Here is a 20749-nt window from a genome sequence, read left to right as displayed (position 1 = left end):
AGGGGAAGTGAGTGGGGCAATGGGGTAACTGGGTGATGGGCATTAAGGAGGGCACTTGATGTAAGGAGCAGTGGGTGTAATATGCAACTGATGAATCACTAAATTCTAATCAATCAGTCAAACCAAATCTCTAGGGGCGCCTGGGTGACTAAGTAGGTTAATTGTCCAACTCTTGATTTCAGCTCAGGTCATGATCTCAGGGTCATGAGATCAAGCCCTGCATCCAGCTCCTCACTGAGCACGGAACCTGTTTAAAATTGTCTCTCTCCCTCTTCCTCTCCATCTGCCCTACTTCCCAGCTCACACATGAGTGCTCTCTTTCTCTAAATATGTAAATAAATAAGATCTTAAAAGTAAAATTTTACATAATAAAACTTTTGAAAAATAAGCAATGGTTAACCATGCAATTTACAAATATCACAGTTGAACTTTCATTGTACTGACACTACCAAGTCCAATTTTATCAATGAAGTTCTTCAACAAGAAGGCTTATTAGCATGTGGGGTTTTTTAATTTAATTTATTTGACAGAGAGAGACAGTGAGAGAGGGAATACAAGCAGGGGGAGTGGGAGAAGAGCAGGCTTCCCGCTGAGCAGGGAGCCTGATGTGGGGCTCAATCCCAGGACCCGGGGATCATAACCTGAACCGAAGGCAAACACTTAGCTACTGAGCCACCCAGGCGCCCAGCATGTGATGTGTTTCATATGTGCACGCTCGTACACACACACACACCGGAAAACTCATGTTAGATTTTATTTCACTAATCACAATTTTTTAAATGTGCTAAAGCTTTCATTGGCTACATCTTTATTAGGGGAAAGCAGAGTAAGATTTAAATAATAGGTCTCAACATTCCTAAAAGCCTCATTTTGTCAACCAACAACCCAATTCTAATTTAAATCATTTAATCTAAATGCCTTTAACCCACTGATCCACCCAGGTGCCCCTAATCTAAATGCCTTTAATCTAAACCATTTAATCTAAATGACTTTATTTTTTTTTTTTTTTAAGATTTTATTTATTTATTTGACAGAGAGAAATCACAAGTAGATGGAGAGGCAGGCAGAGAGAGAGAGAGGGAAGCAGGCTCCCTGCTGAGCAGAGAGCCCGATGCGGGACTCGATCCCAGGACACTGAGATCATGACCTGAGCCGAAGGCAGCGGCTTAACCCACTGAGCCACCCAGGTGCCCCTAATCTAAATGCCTTTAATCTAAACCATTTAATCTAAATGACTTTAAAACGGAATTTGGTCCAAAAAAAGATCACTAATCTCTTTTACAGTACTGACCCTGTTTTTTCCCACATCATGAAGATCTGAGTGTTGTTCAAAAGCACCTCAAAAGTAAATATCACCCTAAATGGACAGGTGAAGATTGTTGATATAAATAAACTAGAATGGCAATAAGCCCTAGCTATAAAATACTTGTAAGGCAAACATTTGGCTATTTAGCAGGCCCCAACCCCAGCTTAGACTGTGCCATGGGCAGAATCATACCTTATTGGGAAACTGGAAGCTGGGAAAAGTGGCCAAAGTGAAAGACTGCACCTGCTCTCACTCTATATTCTCAACAAAATTTCCTCAGCTAGTCTCTCTGTGAACTAGGAAGGAATGGAAGCTGCTTCCCTGCCAGTCCATGTTCCAGTGGAAAAATCTGGAACAGATCATAGGTATACAGAGCTAAACATTTTTCCTGGAAGGATACATAAACTGTTAACTTTATGTTAAGTTGTTGACTTTGTGGATCAGTTTTGGGGGAAATACACATTTTATATATGTATCATGTCCACAGCATATACTTTTGTATTATTTTGATCACACCCTAATATTAATATTATAGTTTCCTTATAAACTTACAAAGACATGTACAAGAACGTTCACAGCAGCACTATTTCATAAAAATACCTCCAAAATTTGGGCTACCTGAGTGGCTCAGTGGGTTGACCATCCGACTCTTGATCTCAGCTCAGGTCCTAATCTCAGGGTTTTGGGTTCAGGACCTATGTGTTAAGCTCCACCTCCAAGGAAACTACTAAAGTGTCTATCAACAGTAGAATGGATAAATTTTAGTATATTCAAACAACTGAATACAACATCACAATGAGAATAAACCAACTAAAACTACAACCACAATGTATTTATTGCATAGTGATATTCAGTGATAAAGAACTCTCTCTCTCTCTCTCTCACACACACACACAGAAAGAATTCAGACACAAAGAATACCTATTCCACATGAAAAACTTCAAAAAAGTTGGGGTGCCTGGGTGGCTCAATCGGCTAAGAGTCTGCCTTCAGCTCAGGTCATGATTTCAGGGTCCTGGGATTGAGCCCCGCATCAGGCTCCCAGCTCAGCAGGGAGTCTGCTTCTCCCTCTCCCTCTGCTTGTGCTCTCTCTCTCTAATGAATAAATAAAATCTTTAAAATAAATAAATAAATGTTCACAAACAGGAAAAACTAACACTTATTAGAAGTCAGCATTGTAGTTAGGAAAGAGGCAGTAGAGACTACAAGAGGATTGAAGAGAATGGCCCAGATGAAATCCACACGCTTCTCCCTATACTTCCTGCCAAGTACAACCAAGCACAGCCAAAAGCCCAGGACATTATATATAAACAGAAGTAGATTCTAAAAAAGTGAAGAAAAGCCAGAGCAGCAAGGGAACTGGTGACCCAAGGAATCATATCCAGTGAGTTCTCTGGGGTTTTTTCCTTCAGGTATCTTGGGGTCTGGTGGTAGAAATGGAGAAGCTGACAACCTGAAAACACCAATGGAACAGATAAACTTATCCCAAAAAAGCCAAAGACCAGGAAAGAGGCAACTTAGCAAGACAGGAAATTTTTAGACAATAAATGCTTCCGTACCCCAGCCAAATACCACAGGGGGAAAAAAATGAGGCCCCAACATCACCTCTAGCAGCCAAGGCCAGGAGGGGAAGCAGACCTAGATTAGCTGACTCTATTTCAGTTACTGAGGCCCAACTACATTATCAAAGAAGTTAATGAGGAAATGATTAAAATATAACCGTCAATTACAAAAGAGTATTTCCTCTAACTTGCTCATTCGTCCAACTTGGTTGTATGATCTTTGTTTGAATGTTTTTATTTTTTCCACAATTTAATGTCAATATTCTATACATATTTTCTATCTACTCTTCCAACTTTGTTATATTCTTCCATTTGGATAGTAGGCTGCTCCCTCTGGCAAAACACATTACACCACTGAAATATAAAGGTAAAATAACTAGGGGCACTGGGTGGCTCAGTGGGTTAAAGCCTCTGCCTTCGACTCAGGTCATGATCCCAGGGTCCTGGGATCGAGCCCCACGTCGGGGCTCTGCAGGGAACCTGCTTTCTCCCCTCTCTCTCTCTGCCTGCCTCTCTGCCTACTTGTGACTTCTATCTCTGTCAAATAAATAAAATCTTTAAAAAAAAAGGTAAAATAACTAGGTAGTACAGCAGCTAATGATGAGTGAAGTCAACATTTTTTTTTAATCTTATCACAAATTCTCTTTCTATGTGAATTTTCTAAGTCCTTTGTCCAGCTTATTAAATGGGGTCTTAACAATAGGAAAGAAGTCAAAAAAATTAAAAAATCAGTCAAAGATTTGAACAGATACTTCACCAAAGAAAGTATGCAAATGAAAAAAATGCTAAGGTCATTAGCAAAGTGCAAATTAAAATCACAATAGGATGGTGATGGTTGCATAACAGTGTAACTATATTTAATGCCAGTGAATTGTACACTTAAAAAATGGCTAGAATGGTAAATTTTGTTATGTATATTTTGCCATAAAAATTTTAAGTCACAGTTTGATACCACTACATACTGATTAAAATTATAAAAAGAAAAAAAAAACACTCATCATATGCAGCAGCAATCCTATTCCTAGGTATTTAACTTAGTCAAATGAAAACTTATACTTATACAAAAACCCATATAAATTTGTACAATGGCTTCAATCATAATTTCCTCAAAATGGAAACAACCAATCACAGCATTCCACAACTAGAGAATAAACTGTGGTACATTCAATATTCTTTTTTACAAAAGAATACTATTAAGCAACAAAAAGGAATGAAATACTGTACATACAACAAGGTGAATAAATCTCAAATACATTATATGTTAAGCAAAAGAAGCCAGACTTAAAAAACTACATACTAGATGATTCCATTTATGACGTCTGAAAAAGGTAAAACTACAAAGATAGAAATACATGAGTGGCTGCTAGGGTCTGGGGGTGGGAGTGATCACAAAAGGGAAGAGGGATATTTGAGAGGTGGATGAACTAGTCCACCTCTTGAACGTGCTGGCTACATGACTGTATGCATTTGTCAAAAACTCACAGACACTACCATCGATAGATGGGTAAAGGATATATATACATATGTATGTGATGTGTGTATATATATAAAAATATTTTTATATAAAAATATAAGACGTGTGTGTGTGTGTAACACACACATATACAGTGGAGTACTATTCAGCCATAAAAAAGAATGAAATCTTGCCATTTGTAACCACATGGCTAGAGCTACAGACTATAATGCTAAACAAAGTAAGTCAGAGAAAGAAATATATGATTTCACTCAGATGTGAATTCAAGAAACAAAAGAAATGAATAAAAGGGAAAAAAAGAGAGAGAGAAACTAAAAAACCGACTCTTAACTATAGGAGAACAAACAGATGGTTACCAGAGGGGAGGTGGGCAGGGGAACTGGTGAAATAGGTGAAGGGGATTAAAAGTCCACTTACCCTGATGAGCACTGAGTAATAGTATATGGAACTGCTGAATCATTATATTGTGCATCTGAAACTAACATAACACTGTAACTGCACTGGAATTAAAATAAAAAATCAAACTATCCCAGACCAAAACAAGAACAAAAACCTCATGAACATTAAATAAGGTAATTTTACTATATTTACATTACAGTTTAATTTTAAAAACACTTCTAAAGACTGTCTAAATAGACATATAAGAACAAATGAGAAAAGATAATGACATGAAAAGAAACTATTGTTCTCCTCACTAATGAAGTTGTATATTGAAATGTATCCCAATAAGCACATTAATTTCATCCAGCCAGATAAGAATTAATGCTGTTAGGGACTGCGGAGGAAATCATTACCCCTGGACATCAAGTATTTGTGGCATTCCGTTTTCTGGATTCATAGCAGGACTGCACTTCCCTGCCACTTCAGAAATTAGATACAAACATGCAACTTGCTTCAGTCAATGAAATACAAACTACAGTAACGTATATCACTCCTGGGTAGAAAACTCTGGAAGCCAGTGAACACAACACATCAAAATACATTTTCCTTCCTCAATGATTGTGGAAGAAAACACACCCAAAGCCTCCACCAATCTAGGTCTGTAAGTGACCCTAGTTAGCAGCATCTCCCCCTAGCCTGCAGTAGACCTAATATTCGGTGAGAAAGGAACCTTTTGTTGCTTTAAGCTGCTGAGGTTTTGGTAGGTTTGTAACAAAGACATAAATTAGCCTATTGTGTTTCATAAAGAGTCTCAGCAGCTTGGGGGTGGGCAGGGGGGACTAAAACAAGCACAACTACTACCAACACAGAAAGTCAATGAGAGAATAAACCTATTTTGTGTATGAAGACCAATCCCGCCACCTAAAACCTCAACAGAGTACCACCACCAGGGTTATAAAAGAAGACTATCTACAAAAGGTGCAGTCTGAGGCCCTTTACTAAAACCAAAATAATGAAATTTTGAGGTAGGATAAGGTTCCTGCTAGATTTACATGCAGTAAATTACAAATCTCTCTCAGGTCAAAATAAAAGCATTGCACTTGTTATTAATGCAAATCAACTTAGAAACAGTAAAGCAACTCTTCCTGCTTTGCTTCACTTTTTCCCACCTCCAGCTCTCTAGGCTCCTCCTGCTTTTCGAAAGCAAATTTCTTCTGTTTAATCCTGTGGAAACTTTTGTCGCTTTATTTGAATACCTAATATCTTCGCAAGGCATACCTTTTTTTTTTTTTTAAATTATTTATTTATTTATTTGACACAGAGAGAGAGATAGATCACAAGTAGGTGGAGAGGCAGGCAGAGAGAGGAAGGGAAGCAGGCTCCCCGCTGAGCAGAGAGCCCCATGTGGGGCTTGATCCCAGGACCCTGAGATCATGACCTGAGCTGAAGGCAGAGGCTTAACCCACTGAGCCACCCAGGTGCCCCAAAGGCATACCTTTTTTATAAGTTCCTAGCACAGTGCCTAGAGCTCAATAAATATAAAGGTTTTTTTGTTTGTTTGCTTGTATGTTTTAATGAAAAATCTCAAATCCTTAGTGCCTGAGTATGGAGACTGCCCAGAAAAAGAGGGAGGAGAAAAGAACAAGCAGTAAGAGCAGGTTCTCAAGTTGGAACCAGCTGTTGGAAGTCCACACCCACGGGGGTTTGGCTCATGCTACCAGTTCTTCTAGCCAACAATTCAGCTCACCAAATATGTCCTAAGTACCAACTATGAAAAAAAGAAGAAAAAAAATCCTAAAAACTTTGGGTATATGTCATAATTTTTAGGTCACTATCTACCTTGAAAGTTTTTCCACATTAGATTTCAAAGTGTATGCAAATTCCTTCTGGTAATTATCCTTCTGGTGATAATTCAATAATCAAAGGACTGTTCAATTATTAGTAGTACACTATTTTTCAGAACAATTTTATATTTACAGAAAATTTGAAAAAATAGTGCAGTGTTCCCTTACACACAGTGCCCAGTATCCCCTATTATTAACATCCACATTAGCATGGTATTTTTGTTAAACTTAATGAGCCAACATTCACGTATCATTAACTAAAACCCAGTTGATTCAGATTTCCTTAGTCTTCACCTAATGTCCTTTTTTTGTTGTTTCAAAATCCACCTGACATTTAGTTGTCATGTCTTCCTAGCTTGGCTAAGACAGTTTCTCTTGACTCTGACAGTTTTTCAGGCTTTCCTTGTTTTTGATGACTTTGGTCATTTTAAGGAGTACTGGTCAGGCACCTTGTAAGATGCCCCGAACAGAACTGGTCTTATGTTCCGCTCATGGCTAGAACAGGGCTATGGCTCTGAGGGAAGTCAGGACAGCCGCAAAGTGCCATTTGGATCACAGCGTATCAAGGGTAAACCATTAACATGAATCAGGACGACTACTGCTGGCTTTGACTCATTTGGCTGAAGTCACAAGGATTTCTAGTATCCGATTACCAACAAAAACTTTTACAGTTAGTAGCTATGATCACAGTAAGTAAATATTAAGAATCTATGAGTGAAAACTATTATTCAAAATGTCTGTAAATAACCTACATATCCCAAACCAGGCGAGGGGGGATCTAAATTGTGGTACACTGATTACACAGAACATGAAAAAAATCCCTGCTAAATAAGCAAAGTAAAAATAAAGAATGAATAGAATACACACTGTACTTCCTACTAGGTAAAATCATCAAAATAGCCTAAAAGAGAAAATACCAAAAAAACAGCCATTATAATTGGTCAGATAAGAACATGGGTGATTTTCATACCTTCTCTCCCCAAGTTTCTAGTGCTTCATTGCTACTTTCACAACTACAAGAAAAAACTACCTATAAAAAAAATGCATGTGCTAATTAGGCCTTGCAAACAAAGTCCCAATTCTACATGGACCCCCAAGTGTAGTTATTCTTCTCTCTCCAGATTACTGGTAATTACAAACTTAACACTCACCTGTGCTGTTGCTCCTAGAAGCCTGAAAACTACATTTTTTTGGCCTCTTTGCTGACTAGGCTTGAGTTGCACTGAATCAAAGGGAGCACTTTTGTGGGAAAAGGTGAAGCCATTTTCTATTTCTGGCTCTAAAAACAGCAGTGGCAGCTAATTGCAAATGCTTTGAACTCCTGCAGTAGTTACAGAGATCCTGGTGGTGATTCTTTTTTTCTTTTTCAAGTTTTATTTATTTAGTAATTTCTACACCCGATGTGGGGCTTGAACTCACATACCTGAGATCAAGAGTCACATGCTCTTCCAAATGAGCCAGCCAGGCACCTCTTGTGGTGATTTGGCCAGGAGCAGTGGGCATCCCCGAGTTCTGCAGCACAGGCAGTGGCTCCCAACAATTACAGGAACAGTGTGCCAGGTATCAGCTTATTTCACCTCAGTTCCAAATCTCTCTTTCAGTACCTCATCAGGTACTGAACTCAAAACATTTTTTTTTTTTAAACAAATTTGTGGGGCACCTGGGTGGCTCAGTTGGTTAAGTGGTTGCCTTCGGCTCAGGTCATGATCCCAGGATCCCGGGATGGAGCCCCGCATCAGGATCCCTGCTCAGTGGAGAGCCTGCTTCTCCCTCTCCCTCTGCCTGCCACTCTGCCTACTTGTGCTCTCTTTATCTCTCAGTCAAATAAATAAATAAATCTTTTAAAAAAAAATTGTCACTAGAAGATACTGGAGGGACAACACAGGAGGAAGTGATTTTCTGGCTCCTGCTGCACTGTCAGTAGGTTTGTTGTAATGACCACCTTTCACAACCCTACTGGTAAGAATCCAAGACACCAAGAATATAAGACACACCAGGTCTTGTACCTAACAGTGGTATCCAACTCCCCCCACATGCCTATCCACCACCTCTGACTCTCCTGCACCCTGGAGGGTTGCCTCCTGCTAGCCCAGACTAGCTCTGGACAACTCCACACTCCTCCACTGGTGTCTAAACCATAACTGTAAGGAGTGGCCCTACCTCTTCCGAGTCTGTCTCTACTTGGATACTTCCCTTCTTGCCCAGGTACCCTTTACTGTATTGTTCACATCTCTTTAGCTACCTTCTTCCCATAGCTTAGTAATTCAACTTCCTCTGCTTAACTTACTGGGTGTCATCTGTCTCTTCACTAGATCAAGACTACAAAAAAAAAAACTTAAAGAACCAACTAAAAGTTTTGAACTGGAAAATACAGGGAGTGTGGGATCACTCCTCAACTTGAGCTCAACACCAATGTTTGCCTCAAAAAAAAGTACTTTATACAATTCTTTGGAGTTACCAATTGAACTATTTTTTCTTCCCAAGAAACATCATGTTTGTTTTTGAAACATCATTTTTACCATGGCTAAAAAAAAAACTGAAAAGAAAAACAAAAACAAGTTATTCAGACAAATCTGAGTATTCCACAGACATTTTATCACAAAAGAATGAAGTGAGCCTAGGAGCCAAGGAAAACTGACAATATTTGCTGCCAATAATAAAAATCAAAGTTTCAAGCAAAAATTAGGATTTTAGAAAACTTGTATCCACCACAATGAGCATGACCGCTTCCCCAATTGCTAAAAGGCTTTTCGATGAGACAGGTAGTGATGTTAAGGAATGTAAGCTTTTATAATACACATAAAACCTATCAACATTTGGAAGACCTGCATAACTCAATGACTGATTATCTACTAAAAGACCAACACATGTTTACAAAACCACACATGATGTTACAAAACCACGCATGACTGAAAAACAAACCAATGTATTTTTAAAAACAGCTCCACTGAGGGAGCGCCTCGGTGGCTCAGGTCATGATTTCGGGATCCTGGGATCGAGCCCCACACAGGGTTCCCTGTTCAGCAAGGTGTCTGCTTCTCTCTCTCCCTCTCCTCTGTAGGTTCTTTTTGATTATAGTCATCCTAGTGGGTGTGAATCATTTCACTATGGCTTTAATTTGCATGTAACTAACCACCGGTGGTGCTTAGCATCTTTTCATACGCTTACAAACCATATGTATATATTCTCTGGTGTGGTGTCCAAATCTTTGGGCCTCTCTTAAACTGTGTCATTCATTTTCTTTTTAAGTTTTGAAAATTTTTTATATATCCAGTATCAGATAGACATTTTGCAAACATATTCTGTGGCCTGTCTTCATTCTACTAACAGTATCTTTCAAAGAGCAGAACTTGTGAATTTTGATGCCATCCAATTTATCAATTTCTTCTTTTACGGATCATGCGTTTAATGTTTTATCTAAGAAATCTTAGCCTAACCCAAAATCACAAAGGTTTTCTCCTGTATTTTCTTCTAAAAGTTTCAGTTAGGTTTTTCATTTAGGTCTAACATCTCTGAGTTAATTTTGGTATACGGTGAAAGGTATGCCTCAAAGTTAATTTTTTGTCTACGATCAGCTAATTATCCCAGCACCATTTGCTGAAAAACTATGCTTTCTCCACGGAACTGCTTTTGTATTTTAGTCAAAAATCAATTGTCCACATATATATGAGTCTATTTCTGGACTATTCTGACCCATCAAACCAATGAATTTTAATTTAAGTTGATTTAATTTTTTTTTAAGATTTTATTTATTTATTTGACAGACAGATCACAAGTAGGCAGAGAGGCAGGCAGAGAGAGGGGGGGAAGCAGGCTTCCTGCTGAGCAGAGAGCCCGATGCTGGGCTCAATTCCAGGACCCAGAGATCATGACCCAAGCCGAGGGCAGAGGATTTTAACCCACTGAGCCACCCAGGCCCCCAGTTGATTTAATTTTTAAAAGGTGATGTGTATGCTTTCAGATTAATAGCACTTAAAGAAAATACCACTTTAAATTAAAAAAAAGAAGAAGAAGAAAAAAAAATAAACGACCACTTGTCAAATTTTGGCATAGTATCAGAGGACATAAAAAATTACCTAAAGGGGCGCCTAGGTGGCTCAGTGGGTTAAGCCTCTGCCTTCAACTCAGGTCATGATCTCAGGGTCCCAGGATCGAGTCCCATATCGGGCTCTCTGCTCAGCAGGGGGCCTGCTTCCTCCTCCCTCCCTCCCTCCCTCTCTCTCTCTGCCTGCCTCTCTGCCTACTTGTCATCTCTCTCTGTCAAATAAATAAATAAAATCTTTTTTAAAAAATTACCTAAAAATACAACTCCCATTTTCAAATTATCTGTGTAAACAAGCCCAACCTTCTTCATACATTTTAACCAAAACATATCACAAGAGTAACTACAGGGGCAGAGATGGGAATCCAACTGTCTTCTAACAAGTCAGACATAAAGATTTGCAAAAAACTGAAACAATGCTACTTTTCTCCCTAAAGTTTTCGTCTTGGAAAATACATTTATCATAAAGTTATTTTTCTTAACATGTATTGCATTTAAAGTTCTTTTTGGGTGCCTGGGTGGCTCAGTCGGTTAAGCGTCTGCTTTCAGCTCAGGTCATGATCCTACGGTCCTGGCATCAAGTCCTACATCATGCTCCCTACTCTGCTGCGTCTCTCTCTCTCTCTTTCTCTCATGAGTAAATAAAATCTTAAAAAAAAAAAAAAAGTTCTGGGGCACCTCGGTGGCTCAGTGGGTTAAGCCTCTGCCTTCAGCTCAGGTCATGATCTCATGGTCCTGGGATTGAGCCCCGCACTGTGCTCTCTGCTCAGCAGGGAGCCTGCTTCCCCCCCATCTCTCTGCCTACTTGTGATCTCTGTCTTAAAAAAAAAAAAAAAGTTCTGGGGCACCTCGGTGGCTCAGTGGGTTAAGCCTCTGCCTTCAGCTCAGGTCATGATCTCAGGGTCCTGGGATTGAGCCCCGCACTGTGCTCTCTGCTCAGCAGGGAGCCTGCTTCCCCCCCATCTCTCTGCCTACTTGTGATCTCTGTCAAATAAATGAACAAAATATTTTAAAAATAAATAAAATTTAAAAATTTTTTTAAAGTTCTCTGTTTTCATTTCTAATATACTAAAAAGATATCCTCCACATAAACAAAAGTCCTATGGTTCTTGAGTATTTAAAAGTATAAAGGAATCCCAAAAGCAATGGTCTTCAAACTGATCCATTTAATAGAAGTGCCTCTAAGCGGGTGTGTGGGTGGCTCAGTGGGTTAAAGCCTCTCTGCCTTCTCGGCTCGGGTCCAGGTCCCAGGGTCCCAGGGTTGAGCGAGCCCTGCATGGGGCTCTCTGCTCGGCGGGGAGTCTGCTTCCTCCTCTCTCTCTGCCTACTTGTGATCTCTGTCTGTCAAATGAATAAATAAAATCTTAAAAAAACAAACAAAAAAAAAAGTGCCTCTAAGGAACTCTGAAATGGCTAGGAATGGGGGAAATGAAATTCACACAAGAAACACAGTTGACACAGGGCCTAAGTACAGAGCAAGTATTCAATATCTGATAAATGGAGAAGAAAAAAAAAAGCAAGGAATCTCCAAATCTTTTATCTCAAAGTGCTATAATAGAACTTTACAGTGAAAATGCTAAATCTGATTGCATGTAAATTACACCTCACTAACCTAGCATTAAAGAATACTCAAGTGGGGTAGAGAAGAGAGAGAAAAGTAAGACTATAATGAAATTGTTCCAAGAAATGAGCATACAGAAAATGTTTCAATGTCTTCCAAGCCTTCAAAAACTCACCATGTCTCTTATGTACTGAATTGTGTTGTTTCCACCAGCTCCACCAAAATTCACGTATATACCAATATATGTGTGTGTATATGTATGGGGTTTTTTTTAACTTATTACAGAAAGAAAGCACTCAAGCTTAAGTGGGGGGAAGGAGCAAAGGGAGAGGCAAAAGCGGACACGTAGCTAAGCAGGGAGCCCAATGACCCCAGGCTCAATCCCAGGACCCTGGGATCATGACCTGAGCCAGAGGCAGACTCTTAACTGACTAAGCCACCCAAACACCCCACCAAAACTCATACATTGATGTCTTAATCCCAAGAACCTCAGAATGACTGTATTTGTAGACAAGATCTTTAAAGACATAATTAAGTTAAAGATAAAGTCATTAGGGTGGGCCCTAATTCAACATGAGGTGCCTTTGTATAAAGAGATTAAGACACAGACATGCAGAGAGAGAAAATCACATAGAGACACAGGAAGACAAAAATCTGCAACCCCATGAGAGAGGCCTCAGAAGAAACCAGCCCTGTAGACATCTTGTTCTCAAACTTCTGGTCTCAAGAACTGTGAGAAAGTAACTTTCTATTATGGAAGCCACCTAGTCTATGCTACTTTGTTATGGCACCCATTACAAATACAATATCCAAAACCGAATTTCTCTTCCCATTCAGAGCTAGCGAAACTGCAGCAGAAATCATTTTCAAATCCTCCCCCCCTTTATCATCTCATCAATCACTATATTCTATTAATTCTAACCTGATGTTGTTTCTTTCTCGTTCTTTCCATTTCCATTGCCTGAACTTAAAACTCCTGTAATATATCTTGCCTTGCCCAGTGTGAAAGCATTCTAAAATATAATCTGAATTAGTAAGTTTTCCCTTGCGATTTTACTTCCTGTTCTCTTTTTAAGAACTCTTTCCATTTTACCTGTATTGCACTAAAAATAAGCGATCTTCATTTCCGTACAGGAGAGAGGTAAAACCCAACAAAAATAAGCCTGGTCTGGAAGATAATACCCAGGAAGCCCCACATTAATCACTCATACATAGCATTCCAGCCTAAAAGGTATTTAGTTCAACACTGGAAGAGACACCTTTTGGGATGTCTGCCCTGACCAAGAATGGAGGTAGCCATTCATGACTTTTATTCATTTTCTTTTTATTGAGATGTAACTGACATATGACATTAGTTTCAAGTGTATGACACAGATTCAACATATGTATATATCGTGAAATGATCACCACAATGAGTCTAGTTAAATATATCACACATGCAATTTTTTCTTGTGGTAAGAACTTTTAAGATCTATTCTCTTAGTAACTTTCAAATATATAAGATAGTATTAACTATAGTTACCATGCTGTATACTATTATCTCCAGGCCTTATAACTGTTAGTTTGTGCCTTTTGACATGATTTTTATTCTTTCACTTCCACTATCTTCCCCACCACCACCCAGCTACCTGGATCATGGGCAGGCACCTGACCCAACATGAGCCAATCAGATTCTAGCTACCAGAAATTTGGATTTAAGATTAAGCGGGTCAGGAAAGAGATATATTCAAGGAAACAGCCAGTAACAGAATGGCAAGACAATTAATGCCTCACCTCTGCTCAAAACCCTACCTCAGAAAAGTAGAAGTGAAGAGAAGTCTTATAAGATAAGAAAGATACTTGCTCCCCTTCAACACTCCCCCTGGCCCCATGATCTCTCTGACCTCATATTTTACTTACTCTTTACCCAACTAACTCACTCCATTCCCACTGGTCTCCTGGTTATTACTTAAACATTCCCGGCATACTCCCATCTTAAAGATTTCACACTGGCTATTGCCTCTACCTAAAATGCTCTGCCCACAGAGTATGTCTAACTCCCTCTCTTACTTTGCTCCTCGGTGAGGCCTTCCTTTACTGTCTTATTTAAAACTGCGGCACCATCCTCCTATCCTGGCACTCCTAATCCCTACAGATTTACTGTTCTCCACAGCATTTATAACCTTCCAGTTATACTATATAATTTTTTTTTTGTCTTCTCTTTCTCCCCTACCAAGCCAAAAGAATGTAAACTCAAAAAGACAAAAGACAAAAAAAAAAAAAAAAAAAAAAAAAAAAAATGTAAACTCAACGAAATAAGGGATTTTGTCTATTCTGTTCCCTGCCTAGCCCAAAAGCATAAAATAGTGCCTGGCCTGTAACGGGTGCTCAATAAGCGTTTGTCAAATAAGTACATGTCTGCTTGGTGGTCATAAGCATGCCAAAGCAGTGAAAGGTGATCCGTGGTGAGAAGAATGAAGCAGACATGTCTGAAAGCAGACATGCAAGACCACGTGGTTCTAGAAAGATGATAACTAGCTGTCTGGTTATGGCAACTTCCCATCCCTTTAACTCATCTCTTCCAAATCTATGCCACCTCAGGTTCTGCCATGGCAAATACAGAACATGATCAACTGCATGGCACTTCAACCCCATACCTCCCCAGGGAGTCTCATAAAGCATAAAGAAGAAGTGTTCTGGTACCCCATAAAAAAATTACTGATGAGATTTTGTATTACATTTTGCTACAGTAAGGAGTAATTTAGCAAAATTTTTTTAAAAAGTCAGGTCTCTATCACTGGACTGAAATGAGAACACTCTACTATGCAAAATGTATTTAATATCTTCATGAGGGTTTCATACACCAACACTTGCTTCCAACATCTAATTCCAACAGTGTGGTGCTTTCCTTCTAAAAAATGAATATCCTTGAGCAAAAGACATATTTTTTTCCCTGAAACTGAAAAATCTCAGCACATTGCAGGATCAGACTCCTAATCCATAAAATGAGGAAGCTGCATATCTAAGGTATCCTCTGAAGTTTAAAGATTTGATGACAGCTGTTTATATAAACTATCTACACCCATACAAACTACATACAAACAACATGAATGATTCATGTATCCTGTGTAATAAGAATGGATTATAAACCTGTTGATTTTACAAAAATAAAATTTAACACACCAACCACCTTTAATCTAACAAACACTTAATACAAAGGGCCAAAATCCACCTGGCAAATAATTTTCTAACTGATTTCAATATTGTTTACTACAAATACAAAACATTCTCAGCATTATAATATCATATATAGTCCTCTAGAGAAAAGCAAGATCCTATTTTTAAGAGTGGGAAGAGTTACACTCTACTTGTATGGTTGGTATTTTAATAACATTCTTAGTCTGTTGGCTCAGATTAGCATATTTAAAAAATAAGAAAATAAATATTATCAGCATTTTTAATAGGTAAAAATTTTTAAATTTAATTTTCTATACATATTTTTATAATTTTCTTCCATTTTTACTGTCTCCTACCCCCCCCCAAAAAAAAAAAAAAACTGCTTCTTTTGAAATCACATAAAAAAAACCCAACTGTATTTTTTCAATTTAAGAAATAATCTGCAGGGGTGCCTGGGTGGGTCAGTGGGCTAAAGCCTCTGCCTTTGGCTCAGGTCATCCCAGGGTCCTGGGATCGAGTCCCGCATCCAGCCCTCTGCTCAGTGGGGACCTGCTTCCTCCTCTCTCTCTCTCTCTCTGCCTGCCTCTCTGCCTACTTGTGATCTGTCAAATACATAAATAAAATCCTTAAGAAAAAAAAATAATAATCTGCAATAACCAATTCAGCAAACAGAGCAGTTGTTTCCAAGCTGTTCTACACTTTATCATGAAATCCTCTATAATGGTTTTTCAAGTTAAGTTTAAATTTAATTTTGAAAATTTCAGAAGTCTTCTGATTTGGAATTTAGCAAAAGTGGGCATGAGAAGTATTAAAATTCACTTTCATTTCATGACTAATAGTTTCATGAAACAAATGCCAAAAAAAAAGGTTCTGTCAAAATTTGTAAATGATTCATCTTATAAAGGGAGCAACAAAAATAAGTTATTTTCTTTTAACAACAGGGTCTGACAGACCCAAGTCTAAATCTTACCTTTGACCTTGTTCCCTGTAAGTTAGGCAAGTCACTAATAATACCAACCCACCATCTCCTCTCCATAAAGAGTGGATACTGCCTACCTTAAAATGTTGAGAGAATGGAGTAAGATGTGTATAAAGTGTTTAGCAAAATAAATGCCATACACACGTGCTCATAGTTATTTCAATAGGAAACGGGGTTCAAGCCACTAAAGAAAAATCATCTGTATCTTACCCTGCTTATAATTTTACAAGGAAAAAAATGTTTAAGCATTAGAAGTACATTGAAAATCTTTTTTTTCATGAGTCCATATAAACTCTGAGGTTCTGCAGTTCCTGAGTTTCCACTAACTACAGCACCATAAGTGTGTATGCAAGTACTATGAGTACTCAGGCTCAAACAGAATTTAATGGAATATGCCTGAACACACATTGTGATAAATAAATACTTGCCTTACTAGACTGAGTCATTAAAATGTGAATCCAAAATGACCCGAAATCTATGCAGATAGAAATCTACACACGGACCATCTGTCAAAAACAAAGTAATTCCTAACCCCTCAGCAGTTTCACTTTACTATTTTTACCAAGGGAGCCTCCTGCAGCGACTAGCTTTCACTCACTGTGTACAATAAACACAACTGAAGCACAATGAGAGGAAAACTCTGTTTATAATCAGAATATCTAGGTTCAAATCTCTTACTAGCGTGTGACACCTGAACAAGCTGTTAAAATAACTGAGCCTGAGTTTCCACATCTGTAAAAGATATCACCACCTCCCCACCGGCTGGGGCTGCTCCGCAAGAGCAAGCGTGAACGCGTGTGAGTGTGCTCTGAAAACCGTCGCGCACACACGTCCTTACAGCTCAAGTTCTTCCTGAGGGCAGACTTCGTTAAAAAACAAGACACTGAGATCTACGAATCCATTACATACACAGACCATATCAAGCCTGCATTACTCACTACTGCACACCACGGCAGTATTCGACGATTTTCATCTCAAACCACCCGAATCAAAATCCATGAAGACTGAGACATACCCCCACATCAGTACACCCGATGCATAAATGTCTCTTCACGGATAACCAAGCCAGCAAGAAACGGGATAATTTACTAATTTCGTCTACGGACTCACGAAATGACTTGACAGATTCTACGAAGATAAGAGCGCCCGACCAGCCCGCCTTCCGCGGACGCGCAAACGCAGTTAAACACTCAACAGATGTTTGCACCGACGTACTCGGAGGACGAGGCTCAGCCAGTTCCGAAACACACGCGCTCGCACAACAAAGCACCGAAAACCCGGCTGACGGGTGTCGGGGACTCGACGCAGATCAACGACCAAAACAAAAGACTCCTCGGCAACCTCCCCGCTCCTAATAACCCCGCTGGACCCCACTCTTCCCCGTCTAGTTATTTGGGAGCAGCGACGCCGAGAGCGAGGTTCCTCGGCGGGGCTGAGTCCACTGCATTCAGCCGTCACCTGGCGGGGCGTTTTTCGCGAAGTTTCAGAGTCAACAAAGAAGTTTTGTTGTCGGGGTAGGGCCTGCACGGCAGCAATAGGCGAAACGACAGTCAGAGAGACAAAACCGGGTGGGGGAAGGGCATGGAATACGCCCCCATACTTCGAGCAGTGACCACAGCGTGTCCCCCGGGGACTGGGGGGGGGGGACAGAGGGGGCGCGGAGGCCAGGCCGGCCCCGATCCCCACGGCCCGAAGCCCCCGACCCCGGCGGATCCCCGCCCTCCGAGCGCACCGGCGGGAAACGGCGGGGGGCGCCGAGGGGTCACCTTTCGCTCCCCGCTGCGGCCCGCCGGCCCGCCGCTCCTCGCGCCCAGCGCGGCGGGCAAACGGCCTCAAGCGCCGGCCCCGCCGCTGTCACCGCGCGCCCCCGCCCCGAGGCGAGGGCCCCCCTCCATCGCCGCGCCGCCCGGGGATCGGGGGTGGGGGGCCGCCGCCTGCCTCGAGCTCCGCGGCCGGGGCGCGGGCCTGGCCCGAACCCAGGCGCCGGTGCAAGGGCGCGGGCGCCGCCGCTTACCTTCCTCGGCGGTGTCCATCTTGTCTGGGGGGGCGGCGGTGACGCAGCCGCGAGGCTCCCGCGGCCGGGGCCCGAGCCTTCCGGCCGGGGCGGGGAGGGAGGGAGGGGGAGGAGGGAGGAGGGAGCGGAGCCGGGCCCGGGCAGGTGCGTGTGCTCAGGTGCGAGAGAGGAAGCGAAAGGAAGGAGAGAGGGGGAGAGGGAAAGGGAGACGGGCTGACAGAAAGCGGACGTGAGAGGGGAGGGGGAGGGGCGGGGAGAGCGGAGCCGACGGGCCTGGGCGGGGCGCCGGGCGGAAGGGGCGGGAGCGCCCCAACAACGCGCGCCGTCACTTCCGCCGCTGGCGGGCGCGCGGGCGGGGCGGGCTGAGCTCCCTGCGCGCGGGTGGGGCTGCGAACCCCCGGCTCCGGGCCACCTCGGTGGTGTTGTGGGCGGCGGGGCGGAAACCTGAGCGGGGGCCGAGCTCTGGTGGCACCGAGGACCGCGACAAAGGAGGCGCACACCGGGGGCGGGGTGGGGGCGGTGAAGAGCAGCGTGAGCAGGCGCCTGGCCGCGAGCGCCGCGAGGGCCCCGGTCGCCGTGCACGCCGGACGCCGGTCCCTGGGAGGCTTAGGGACTTTCTGGGCGAGAAGACGGGCTCGGCGCCCCTGTTCCTGCCGCGAGACGCTGAAGTCCCGCGTGCCTGGAGTGGGCCCCGGAATGCGCGTTTCTGTTTGGCACCCGGGGAGTTCTGGTGCCCGTTTCGAGAAGTCCTGAAACGGCCCTGAAATGCTAGAGGACGCGCGTCGACGTCGCCCAGACGCCTCCCGGGGAGGCTTCCGCGCTTGGTTGGAAGGACTTCAGGAAACCACTTGGGCCGAAGATCGGAACATCCACCTCTACTTGAAGTCGGTTCCGAGGCGAACAGGATTTGGTGTACTGAATTCTGGACGCCTGCCTGGCCGGAGCTGACCTGCTTCGGCCTTAGGAGAGGCTGACCTCTGCCTCCGTCAGTAGTCCACCTTTCCTCACCGTAGCTTCACTCTTTCTTTAAATGAAGCTCGGCTTAGAAAGTACGGCTTAGAAAGGCCCTGAATAGAAGCAAAGATGTACCTAAACTCCGCCCCCAAATACTTTAAACAGTATGCAGATGATATGCAGAAATAGGTTCCAGAATGCTAGCAATCCCTTTTCCATCCGCGTGACTAAAGGAGGTGGAAAGATCCCTCCTCCAGGCCTCCTAAATCAGAATGAGATTTAGAATACAAATAATGAAACGTCGTCCAAAAATCAGAGCAGCCCTTGAAAACTAAGGTCACTGATTTGACTGATTTCACTCGGAAGGTAAATTCTTGACACGATAATGGAGACCCACTGATTCCAAGGCCTGAACTTAAGAATTGATCACATTTAAGCTTTTACTTAAAAATGCTGATACTCTCTCCCGAGAAACTGAATTCGAAGGAGGCTCATTCCCCAACCCACATCCCTCCCACCCAACCCCAACATGAGCTCTCACCCCTGTAAGGCCTGTGGTGGAACACTTCTCCCTGAGCTCAGACCAGGGGCACAGTTCAGGAACACCAAACCCAGTCTCATGCTGTATGCACAGGGGGGAGGGATTCTGTGAGACAGGCTGAGAAGTACTGGTAATATTTCAGGGCAGGTATCTGAACCTCAGGACAGCAGAGCTGAGGTAGGACTGGAGGGAAATGTGTGTATGTGGTAGGGTAGAGGGCTCCCTCTCATCTCTAAGTGTCTTACTTAGTGATGCTCAAAAACATTACTTGTAGAATTGAGAATTGCCCCAGCGTTTTTTCGTTAAGCATTTGGAAGTTAAAAATAAGAGTAAGGAAAAATAAATAAATAAATAAATAAGAGTAAGGAACCAACATTTGTTGAGTCCTGCTGTGTGCCAAGCACTGGTCCTCACAACAGCCTTTTACGATACATAAAACAGTCACAATTCTCTTGGTTGCCATTCACAGGAACCCAGTTAAACTTGCAGGCAATGTTGGAGGAATGTACTGTTAATTTGAACAAATTGTAATGGGTTAGTGTTCCGGGGGCCTGATGGACTACTAGAACCAGAGTTGCTCTCTCTGCCTCCACCCCTAAATTCTGCTTCTCTCTGCATGTGAGTTTCATGCTGTCAGGCCAGCTTCCTCCACATGGCTGGAGAAAAGGCCACCTGTAGCTTTCAAGGTTATATCTTCAGCCTCACCCTCGGATGGGCAGGGGAAATGATCTCCAGTGCCAGGGAACTTGTCCCAGGGAAGGCCAGGTCATTGGTCCAGGTAGGTGCCCATCCCTGAACCAAATGATTGTGCTAAAGAGCTAAGAGTTGTGGGGCGCCTGGGTGGCTCAGTGGGTTAAGCCACTGCCTTCGGCTCAGGTCATGATCCCAGGGTCCTGGGATCGAGTCCCGCATCGGGCTCTCTGCTCAGCAGGGAG

The 20749-nt window shown here is 42.3% G+C and overlaps 1 protein-coding gene across 1 annotated transcript in view; it reads right to left on the bottom strand.

Moving 5' to 3' along the window:
* The window catches only part of MARCHF6 (membrane associated ring-CH-type finger 6), an 83407-nt gene extending 64830 nt beyond the window's left edge, over nt 1–18577 (bottom strand). Inside the window, exon 1 of the mRNA XM_045082015.1 lies at nt 18320–18577. Coding sequence (XP_044937950.1) covers nt 18320–18338 — 19 coding nt within the window. The 5' untranslated portion in view covers nt 18339–18577. The remainder of the gene's footprint in view (nt 1–18319) is intronic.
* Nucleotides 18578–20749: the final 2172 nt, after the last annotated feature.

Source organism: Mustela putorius, unplaced genomic scaffold (assembly GCF_011764305.1).
Source record: "Mustela putorius furo isolate JIRA1106 unplaced genomic scaffold, ASM1176430v1.1 tig00000589_pilon_pilon_pilon, whole genome shotgun sequence".
NCBI lineage: Eukaryota > Metazoa > Chordata > Mammalia > Carnivora > Mustelidae > Mustela > Mustela putorius.
Note: the sequence above shows the minus strand (reverse complement) of the source record. Positions and strands in the feature narration are given on the sequence as shown.